Source organism: Priapulus caudatus, unplaced genomic scaffold (genome assembly GCF_000485595.1).
Source record: "Priapulus caudatus unplaced genomic scaffold, Priapulus_caudatus-5.0.1 Scaffold358, whole genome shotgun sequence".
Classification (NCBI taxonomy): domain Eukaryota; kingdom Metazoa; phylum Priapulida; class Priapulimorpha; order Priapulimorphida; family Priapulidae; genus Priapulus; species Priapulus caudatus.
In genome coordinates, this window is record NW_014577419.1 from 106,750 (window position 1) to 118,658 (window position 11,909).

The 11,909-nt window shown below is 50.8% G+C and overlaps 1 protein-coding gene across 1 annotated transcript in view; it reads right to left on the reverse strand.

Moving 5' to 3' along the window:
- LOC106809483 (sodium/calcium exchanger 1-like) overlaps window positions 1-11,909 on the reverse strand; it is a gene marked incomplete at its 3' end in the record, with an annotated part of 31,355 nt that overhangs the window by 9,703 nt on the left and 9,743 nt on the right. The window contains exons 3-5 of the mRNA XM_014812572.1: window positions 10,226-10,362; window positions 9,629-9,803; window positions 2,742-2,859 (exon numbers count right to left, since the gene is read on the reverse strand). Coding sequence (XP_014668058.1) covers window positions 2,742-2,859; window positions 9,629-9,803; window positions 10,226-10,362 — 430 coding nt within the window. The remainder of the gene's footprint in view (window positions 1-2,741; window positions 2,860-9,628; window positions 9,804-10,225; window positions 10,363-11,909) is intronic.

The following is an 11,909-nucleotide window of genomic DNA, read 5'->3' on the forward strand; positions in this document are numbered from 1 at the left end:
GAACTTCGGCTGCTATAGCCTCGTATTTCCACGCATCCTATCGTCCTGTCGCGTGTCTCAGCATCCCAGGTCGATGTGCAGCATCCCTGGTGGCTATGACAGCGATCACGTGATTCCCACCGGTTGTATGAAGGAAACCTGTGGGGGTGATCATTGTGTGCCTTGTCATGTGATGTGCGTGACATAAAACATAACTTGATTGCGCGTCTCTCGTGATGCATGATGGGAAGATAAGAAGCCCTACCCACGCTGAGCTTGTGGTATAAATACGGGGCTCTGCTCTCAGTAAGGCAGTGTACGATCTGGAGCGACCGAGACGGGTCAAGCCAGCATTGCGGCCACAAGCAATGGCGCCTCATCTTCACGGATCACGCAAGCATACCAGTATCTAGTTAACCCCTGCACAGAGCAAGCAACTCACTACAGGGTGTTATCTAGTACGGTTTGGCTGTTCAGTTCATCGTGTATATTTCTACCCCCCAGCGAGAACGCTGTGTGGGATTTTGTGCACCATCTTTTAGTTCACCTTAGTCTGTTGACTAAGGCCGAATAAAAGCCCCGGGCCTATTCCCGGCGTGAACACGTTTATCGGCTTGTTCTGGTTTCACGTGTTGCTATTTCTTGTGTTGACACCTACACTACAGTCCAGCGGTCGAACCTTCATTCGTCGTCACAACTAGACGTAAAATCGTTGCATATATATATATAATATAATATGTTTGTTGGTAGAAATATAGGCACTGCATGCGACGTCGTGCGCAAACAGTGAATACCTTAGGAACGTTAGAACGAAATCGCATATTGTAGCAGTATATTGTTAATAATTCATGAGTCATAAATCACAATATTAATAATTTAAATAAATTCATAGTTGAGGAAATTATAAATTCGGCAGTTAGGATGCCGCCATTTACTATGCACCCCCTTTTTCCACTCTGATGTCGGGTACCAACATTACAGCTATGCGTACACGGCGGGTTCATTTCATTTTAGTGAGAAATGCAAACATTTACTGAAATAGGGGGGGTCTATATATTTACCATGAACCGAGATTTTAGGGGGTTACCCCACCGCCCTATACGAATTATCACGCGTAATTCTGCGGTTAATTATATGAGCGTTTTACGAGTAATTATGAGAGCCAGGCCTCTATCTTCCACCCCGGAGTAGTAATTAATACTAAATTATTCCGTCGGTGCCGTGTCCCGATGGTGCAGCGGTTTCTCAGTTACGTAATGACGGCTCACACACTCAGTTCATCATTGGCAATATGCAAGCAAAGAGTGCACGTGTGTGTGTGTGTGTGTGTGTGTGTGTGTGCGAGCGTGTGCGTGCGTGCGTGTGTGCGTGCGTGTGTGCGTGTGTGTGTGTGTGTGTGTGTGTGTGTGTGTGTGTGTGTGTGTGTGCGTGCGTCACAGTGCGTAGTTGTGAGATGTATGTGGTGTGTGGTGTCGTGTGGTGTGTGTGTGTATGGTGTGTTAGTATGTATGTGTGTGGTGTGTGTGTGTGCGTGTGTGTATGTATGTATGTGTGTGTGCATGTGTGTGCACGCGTGCGTACGTACGTGGAGGTTATTAAGCCTGTTCAGACTGTACTAATGTCAGCATGGACACTCTGTCGGTATAAATACGCTCGTTGTGATAGGCGAGGCTTGAATACACTTGCGTCTAATAGCAGCTATTATGCATTTCACTAATCTACGGGTAGATAGATGTTTCTGCTATTACACTGGGCAAACATTGCTTGATGCTATAGCGCTCAACTTGCTACCCTGGGGAACAACCACGCAAAGCCGTGTCACCCACCACTATGGCTGAGAGGGTCTATGTCCCCAGGGTACTGCCCTAGGCAACGGTAACCTGGTGAAGTCCGTTATACGGAACGTACCCTGGTACTGATCTAACATGCCCGCACACGTACCTCGCCTTCTCCACTAACGTGTCTAGGGGTCGCCTACGCTACTCCCTAAATCCGTAACCTAAGCCTAACCTAACCATATCAATAGTTACCAGGTACGTTTCCGTGTATATCCGACCGGTACCCAGGGTATCGTTCGCGGCAGTACCCTGGGGGGACATAGACCTAATCGCAGCCAGTCGGCTGTGCTAGCATCATTGTGATGATTGCAGCCAGATGAACGTGCACTAGCTGCGTGGTGCGTCAGCCGTTGCGCGTGAAGGTAGTTTCTTGCGGGGATAAATGCGGGAATTAATGTAAATGTATAGTAATCTTGTCAAAATGAAACTCACTGTGACGGATATAATGTGGACAGAGTGAAATTAGCATGCAGACGCGGCACGCACGCACGCACACACGCACACACCGCACACACGCCACACACCACAGCACCACACCCACACACGGACAATACAAACACATAGGACATATCCACGAAAGCACGCACAAGCACCACCGTCACCGCACAGCCGCACGCAACAACACCCCACGCACGCACACACACACAAACGCACGCACACACGCACGCACACACGAACACACAAACACACAGGCACATATCCACGAACGCACGCACTAACACACACTCAGGCACGCGCACACGCACGCACGGACACACACGTACGCACGCACGCACTAACACACACACTCAGGAGCCGCGCACACACGCAGCACGGACACACGTACGCACGAACGCATCACACCACAAAATTTGAATGGACAGTAAACGGGAATAATTTGGAATGAAAACGAGCGAGCCATAAATAATACTAAAGCTCCTACCGGACAGTATGATGTAGAGCCATATGTAGGCGAACAGCGAGGAGAAAGCTGTGACGAAGAACACCTTGACGTGATTGATCCGTCTTCCTTCGTCGTCAGGAATCACCGCCACGCACACAGCTGCGAAAATCACACGGTAAGACAGACGGCGTTGATAATCGATGGATTTTCGATGTCATTAAAGTTTATATAAGGTTTACTGAATATTACATTAATCGGTCAATATCTAACCACCTTCAAGTACTAGCCAGGCGCGCCGGAAGCAGTTTTGGATTGGGTGGGTGGGCAATGAGACCAAGGGGTTCACACTATTTTTTTCCCGTGTGTGCGTGAGCGCGTGTGCGCGACGTGTGCTTGAGCGGCGTGTGTGGTGAGCGGCGTGGTGCGTGAAATGTTCGTGCGTGGGAGCGCGTGTATGCGACGTGTGTCGCGTGAGCGCGTGTGTGCGACATGGTCGTGTGCGAGTGGTGTGGTGACGTGTGTGCGTGAATACGCGTGGTGGCGAGCGCTGTGGTGCGTGAGCGTCGTGTGTGTGTGACCTGTGTGCGTGAGGCGCGCTGTGTGCGGCTGTGCGGAGCCGCGTGCTGTGCGATGGGTGCGTGAGCGCGTGTGTGCGACGGTTGTGGCGTGAGCGCGTGTGTGGCGTGTGTGCGTGAGCGCGGACGTGTGTGCCGACGTGGGTGCGTGAGCGCGTTGTGTGCGTGAGCGCATGTTGTGACGTGTGTGCGTAAACCGTGTGTGCGACCCTGGTGCGTGTGTGCGTCGTGGGTGACTGCGTGTGATGCGACGTCGGTCGCGAGGCGCGTCGTGTGCGACGTGTGTGCGTGAGCGCCGTGTGTGTGCCGTGTGCGTGATCGCGTTGTGCGAACGGGGGGTGCAGCGCGTGTGTGCGACCTGTGGGTGCGTGAGCGCGTACTTGCGACTGTGTGGCGTGAGCGCGTGTGTCCGAGCGCGTGTGTGCTGACATGTGCGTGAGCGCGTGTGTGCGACGTCGCTGTGCGTGAGCGCGTGTGTGGTGAGCGCGTGGTGGTGCGGCGTGTGTGCCGTGAGTGCGGTGTGCGACGTGCTGTGCGTGAGCGCGTGTGTGACGGCGTAAAGTGTCAATCACGCAAATGGCGCGCAGGCGAAAACTTAAATAATGCGATGTATGAAATTAGTTTTTGAAGCGTGTAGAATTAACAATCCTTAGCTCATACATATATTTTCTTCGTTTTCCCACTCTTCTCTCTTTTTTTCGCTTTTTTTGGGCGGGGGGGGTATTTTTGGGTTTGCCCCCCCCCCACCACTTTTTGAATTGGAGGGGCGGCGCCGCCCCTCCCCTTCCCCACTGTCCCGAGGCGCCTCGAGCACTATGTGTATCACCTGCTACTATACTAATGCAATGTTTATTGTTTGGGTGATTTTGATCGTTTCAGCGTGTTTAAGGATGGTTCTGTATATGTGTGTAAAATTGTTTATTCTCTTTTCAGGTGGATTATACATAACCCTAACAGCGATATATATAATAAGGAGTACAAGTTATTCTCTGCGTAGTAATGTTGTGAGTGCTAGCGTGCGCGCGCGGGTGTACGTGTGCATGCATGTGCGCGCGTGCGTGCGTGTGTGCAGGCATGTGCGTGCGTGCGTGCGTGTAGTGACAGCAGCAGCCAGCACCACACACTAGCAGCAGCAGCAGCCAGCAAGCCACACCACCACCACACTAGCAGCAGCAGCAGCACCAACCACCAACTAGCAGCAGCAGCAGCACCCGGCCCAGCCGCCACTCGCGTACCTGCACCCACCACCTTACACGACCACGACCACGACCACGACGCACCTTCACCATCAGCAGCAGCAGCACCACCACAGCACCAGCAGCAGCAGCCAGCAGCAGCGCAGCAGCACAGCAGCACCACCAACCACCACCCACCTTTTGTACCAGCAGCCTGGTTTGCTGTCTATAGACCAATCAGGATGTAATCGGCGGCTGGAGAAGGGAGGGGAGAAGGCTGGCGGAGGCCAAGGGGAGAAGGGGAGAAGGTGGGTGGAGGAGGGGGAGATAGCTGGTGGAGGAAGGAGGAGGGGAGAAAGCTGGTGGACGGAGGTGGTGCGAGAAGGAGGAGGCCTGGTGGAGAAGGTGGGCACGGGAGGGTGGGCCGCTTCTCCCTGGGCTACGCTCCGGCTTCTCGCCTTCCTCCAGGGCCACACGCGTTCACGGCCCACCACCCTTCACCTACCTCCTGCTCTTCCTGCCAGCCAGCTTCTCCCTTCTTGGCGGCGGCCTGTCTTCCTTCTCGCCCGCACCAGCGGTCCTCCCCCTCCTCTTCGCTCCAACGACTTCTCGCTTCTCCGGGCCCCTCCATTCTCCACACAGCTCATCCCTCCTCCTTTCCACCAACGCTTTTCCCATTCTCACCTTCGCTCCTTCTGCCACCGAGGCCCTTCTCCCCGCCGGGTGCTCTCCACTAGCTTCATCGCCTCTCCTTCCACCCCTTCTCGCCTTCCTCGCCCTCCCTCCTTCTCTCCACCAGCTTTCTCCCCTCCTCTTCCCTGCCACCACCGTGCTGCGGGCCTCTCCCCTTCATCCTTCTCGTCCACCAGGGCTTCTCGCCCCGTCCTCCTTCTCGCACCACCTTCTCCCTTCTCCGGGCCCCCTTAGACTCCTCGCTTCACCATCTTCTTCACGCAGCTGGAATTGACGTCACGAAAACGCGAGCTACATCTGATGTGGTTATCACACCAGGCCGACAAAACCGACAGTCCATAAAAATATTGGCCCCCAACCTTATCTCCTTGTACGCGGCCTGAATATAGACAAACCCATTTCCAACTGGTGCCCAAAGCCCACCCGCGCCGCGCCGCCGTGCCAATTGCGCGTGCCACACGTGACAGCATAAATATATATATATTTCAGTGGCTCGAAATAGAAACAAAAATGTGTTGTCCTGCGGACAACCCAGGCCATCAATCGGGTTGTCCGCACCAATTTCTGGTTGCCCAAAAAAATATCCCCCCCCAAATCTCCTACTGTTTTCAATCACATAATAGATATGGTAGAAACACGCCCGCCAAAACACTGGTTGTACCCGCCGCGGCCTCGCAGGATTGTTGGGGTCACCACCCACGGGCACAGGGGCCAAAAATACAGCGAACTGCGCAAAATAGTGGATGACATTAAATATTTTAATGGATCTCTGGCCTCCCTCGATCCACACCAGCTAACGGCTCCTCTACTCTCTGGCATGCTTTTGTTTGGGTGTCACGATGCGAAAGAGGCGACATTTTTGTTGCATTGTTCTGCTGTGCTCCAGATAGCCTCTAATTGTTCAGCTGGCGGGATCTAGGATTCAAGGAGGAGGGGTGAAAAACAAAGCGGGGGGGGGGGTATGGGGGTGCCTCAACCCACGAAAATTTTAAGCAAAAACTCGACAACCTACGATCCGCAAGGAGAACGTCAATGGTATTTGAAGGCCGCACTACAACCCCACCTTTCACTTTTGAGCTACATGTGGCACGCCTTTTTCACTAGCCACCATAACGTATCGCACATGACCCGACAAACCTTTCTCACTTTAACTAATTCACCTTTCAAGGACTGCAGACCCATGAATAACCGCAAACTGGCTGGCTTTGTTTTGCAATCGAGGCAGGACCAGCCATCGGAAAATTCAGGAGACACAATACACTAAATCGGACATAAACTAACACCAAAATGTAGGGGTGAACTTGCTGATTTGCTGTTTCCAAATCGAGTTGCACACGGCACCCACTCTCATAGCAAATAAGAAAACCATGAAAATATACCCAAAGGCAGTGATATACGCGAACAAGTAGGCCCCAGCTGGTATGCGTCGCTTTCCCACACGCATAGATTTAATGGCGGGCCGAGGAGCCCCAGGCCTCAAAACCTAAGTCTATAACCTGGAGAAAACCACCAAACGCGCCCCTGAGCAACCCCACATCCACCAAGTAAAGTGCGTATTTTTCGTAACCACATTGTTCATCTCGGTTGTCAACCCTCACCGCCGCGAGAGCAACTAGTCAAGCTCAAGACTCGGAATTCAGGTTGTCCGCCAGGCCGGCCCACAAAATCTACTCCGGAGTTTGTCTCGGACAACGCCGGACAACCGCTTATTTTGAAGCTAACACCGACAAGCTATTCATCATAGGATAATCATATATTTTTATTTTATATATATAAAAAATTTTTATAATTTGTATACCTCTATGCCCCCCCGAACTATCATAGGTATACGACATAGCTCATCACAAGCTGAGCTGGTCAGTCGTTACCCCCAACATTGCTGGCGGCGGCCGTGTTGTTTACAGTTGAATAGGGTGCTTCAAGATGCTGCCCCTGTGACGCCAGCCGCCATTCGCTCACTGCACAGTGACTGTTAATATATATAGCCAAAAGGTAGAAAGAGTCGGAACTCAAATCCTCTACCACCCCACCGGCTCCGGAATGGATTCCCACCAACGATTAACAAAGCCACAACAACACAGAAAACACAACCATTCCTACTTGCCATCTTTGGTTTGTCAATTTCAACGAACAGTGTTCACGTTGTTAGAAAATATAGCCGCACTGTCCTCTGACTTGCGTACAACCAGAGACCTCCTATCGTCATCACGAAAATATATACAACACCCACCAACACCGAACAAGCCCTGGCGAAAAATTCGGAGCGAAATCCAGGCCAACCGCCCACTCGCACCTAACCAAACCCGTTGCGCGGACTCACAACTGTAAATGTCTGCACCAGGCCAGGAACTGGCCAGGAACAACCACCACCCGAGCGGGCCGAACCCAGCTATTAAAAGTTGCGTCATTGGGGCGTGCCTGGCCGGCGCGGGGCGGAGACGCAAGCGCTGGATACGTTTTTGGCAAGCGCTGCGCAAGAATGGCGAGGCTTCGTACGGGAGGTGAAAGCAGCGTGTGCTCCCAACATGCAATGCGCCGCCTATATCGCCATGTACTTTGCAGACATTTAGCATTGACCGCCGCAAAGCCCCGTTAGCGGAACGCTCGACCATTTCGGCCAGTGCTTGCTGTGATTTCGCGTGACAGAGCTCGGTTATGAGAGCCCGACCGCGAAGAGAGCACGTCTATATCTTCTAACAAAGTGAACACTGTGTTGGAAATTGAAACAAAGATGGGTCGGAATGGTTTGTCTTTGTCTTGTAATTCGGTGCTGAGGGACATTCAATGGGCGAGCGTGCCGACGGACTTGGAGTCGCGCCGCGGGGCCTTTCGCCTACGCTGCCGAGGTACCGTTAACCAGCAGGCAGCACCTTGAATGAGCGTCTCAATAAAAAAAATTAATGGTAAATAAACATGAAATGTACACCAAGCCAAAAGAATCTTAAATGTTTCTGCTAGGCCTACTCTATTGCACCTGGTGAATTGGCGTGCAAATGCTCATCTGCAACACAACAAATACACGCGTATGCCTCGCCGCGCTGTGGGCAGCGTTGGCAGCAACACCAACATGAATAGAGAGTTCAAGTTTTATTCATCGTCTCTTGTCTCTTGTCTTCAGAAACAAGGTTCTGCTCTTATCTCATGTTGTTTGTGGGCCACGCTGCACAGCGCGGGACGGCGGCTATAAACCGGTGTATTTGTGTGTTTGCAAGATGAGCATTTGACGGGCGGCATTCACAGGTGAAATAAGAGTAGGCCTAGAGAAACATTAAGAACTCTCTTGGGTACATCTTCATTGTTTATTGTACCATTAATTTTTTTTATTGAGACGGTTCGGCAAGTGCCTTGTGATATTAAGCAGTTCCAGCTGTGCACAGTGAGGCAAGCGTGCGCGCGGTGCAAGTGTTCAAGAGAGCCTGCTGCATACGAGGCATTTACAGCCGGACATTCGACGAGGAAACCTCGGCTAATAATAGGTGAAAAAGAGAGTTATAGAAAAGATTGAGAATTTCTGTAGTACTCACTACTAGTATTGTAAATTCGTATTTATTTAGGGCATTATATTTTATTGAAACGTTTCAAGTGCGCTCGTGATCGTATTGTAACATATTACATAGGGCGTGGAGGCAACCGTACTTACTACCATAGTTTCAAGTCATGAGGGTGACTAACCCTAGGCGCTATAACAGTAGGCCGCGACTAGGTCTGTACGACGGATTGACTCTAATTCTATGTTGTCTTCTAACGGGCCTAGGCAATACTCCGTTTTCATAATAGCCGCCAGCATACCATAACAGCTCATCACATACAGCCGTGAAAATCTCAGCTGACTATGCAAATCCAACCCACCACACCACCACGAGGCACCGCATTTCAACCCCCCACCAGCAGCAGCCACGACCGGAGGCACCGACCACCACGCACCGACCACCGCACCGGCCACCACCCCGACCACCGACCGCACCGGCCACCACCGTACCGGCAGACCGGCCGGCCACCGCCCTGCACCACCTGCCCCTCACCGGCCACCGCCACCACCGACCGACCACCACCACCACCACCACCACCAGCAGCACGTCACACCACGGCACTCGCCGCGCACCGAACACACGCAGCAACAACCACACCACCCACCACCGAACCGACCAGCTACCGCCACCAGCCGGGACCACTACCGAGCAGCACCACCACCGCCACTGCGCCGCCGCCTGCGCCGCCGACCGCCACCGGCACAGGACCACCAGCACCACGACCGACCACCACCACGCAGCAGCACCGTCAGCACACCGCCCGCACGAACACACCAGCAACACACCGAGCCACCACCACCACACACACCAGCACCGCCACCACCACGCCTACAGCAGCACCACCCCGCCAGCGCGCCGCCGGCCTGCCGCCGCGCCGGCTGGCGCGCCGCCAGCGCCGCCGCCGGCGCCGCCGCCGCGCCCGGCCGCCACCACCACCACCACCAGCAGTACGTACCTATGATGACGAGCAGGTTGAATGCGGCTGAGCCTACGATGGTGCCCGGACCGAGCTGACCCGCTTGGAAGTCGTTACCAACGATCTCAATGATAGAGAGCAATAAAAAAAGATTCAAGGAGCGCTGGAGGCCGAGGGCCATCAACGTCAAGTTCGCGACGGTGCCGTTCCACACCTAGCGAGCGGTTTATACAGTCATTCAGTCAGTTAGTTAGTTAGTTATTTAGTTAGTTTGAACTTATCTACTTACTTTATATTGATTTAACTCGTATTACTTAATATTATTCATTATTTTGTTATTATTATTATTATTATTGTTATTAATTATTATTTCATTTATTTATTTATGTATTTATTGAAAAAGTTTAACATCAAGTCTATGCTTAACTAACATATATATCATGCAAGCTAGAAATGCTTAAAACCACGCTTGGCAACTAAGTGGCCCTCGTTTGGTCGTTCACATTCGTACATGTAAAAAAACACGTACAAGGCGGTCCAGCTTGACCAACCTAGCAACAGTATCCAGGGGTAGGGGATATCTCGCTTAGCCGTAACAAGGTTTAATTCATCTGCCACGTCGCAGACGACACTTGCCTTGACTTCGACTTCCTCCGTCTCGTTGGTGTTCGGTATGGCGACCTTGATTTTCGTCGTCTTACTCGTGATCATTTCTATCGAACACATGAAGATGTCCGCGACGATGGCCACGCCCAGGAAGCTGTAGAAGAGCCCTGCGAAACAACACGCCGTAGTATGTACACCTACCTACCTACCACTACAATACCAGGTTCTACGATGCGAAACAGCACGCGGTAGTATGTACACCTACCTACCTACCACTACAATACCAGGTTCTACGATGCGAAACAGCACGCGGTAGTATGTACACCTACCTACCTGTGATATAGTACTAGGTTAAAATAATAATTATAATAATTTTCGGGTGCCCACTGGGCTACTGGCCTAGTGGGCTAGTGAAGAGATTCGCAGTTTTCACTGGCGGGTGCCGCCGCATAATTAGGTTAAAATCCTACTTTAATCTGTAATGTAATACTCCTGGTAATACCAAGCTCTACTCTCTCTACTAAGGTTCTACCTCTACTAACCTATGGTATATATCACCAGGTTCTACACCTACCCACCTGTGATATATTGCTAGGTTTTACCTCTACCTCTGTATTACTAGATTCCACCCCTATTCACTTGTAATTTAGTACTAGGTTATATACCCCCCTACCGTTTAGCATCTCCATATCTCCCCTTGAGAGATAAGTCATTTTATATCCTAATATATTACTAGGTCCTGAACAAAAGACAGGATCAAAATCAATGTCCAGGAAGCTGTAGATCTGTGCTGTTAAAGAGCATGGCACTACGTACCTAACCCACTTATCGGTACAGCACGCAACCTCTCCACATACGACAAGACATACTCTATACCCTAATATACTAATAAGTTTTACCCCTACCGGCAAGTCTGTGCAATACTAGATCTTCACATGAGAGACACGACGTGTTTTATACCCTAATATCAGAAAATTGATAATGACAATTTGTCATTATTAAACCCTGCTAATATACACATAGGTTCTTTTGTCACTTTAAAAACTCGATCACAATTTACCAAACTGCGTGGTATGATTAAAATGTGCATGTCGGATATCGACCAGCTTCATTAATCATTCCTGCATACGATTATTTTTATGCGCACACATGTGACATTATCATTAGTCTCGTGTGTACTCATTTACATACTCATACGTGCCTATTCACGTGCACACGCACCATCGTCGTACCGTATTTGTTCCCTTTATAAACGTATTTGTTCCCTTTATAATGTTTCCCGTATTTGTTCCCTTTATAATGTTTCCCTTTAGTTATTCCTATTTCTTCCCGTTACAAACACGAACGCAAATCATCGTGGCATTTGTTCCCTTTACTTATTCTTCTTTATTCATGTTATATTTACGAACGCAAATCATCGTGGTAGGCCTATTTGTTCCCTAGTCCTGTTCATTCCCGTTATATTCATAATCGTGGTGCCGTAGTCGTTCGGTTCCCGTTACTTATATTCCACATGCGCGCATTCATATAGAGTTACACCTGCATAATAGGGGTCACTCGAGGGAACCCCTGAAACGTGTCCTTTATAGACAGGTGTCGGTAATACGCCGCTGGTCTCCGTGAATAACGGCCACTCACGGGAAAAGCTGAAATTGTACTTTATCGCCGACAGATGTTGGCATCTGTTGTAGTTGTGTCTCAGCTAACACAGGTC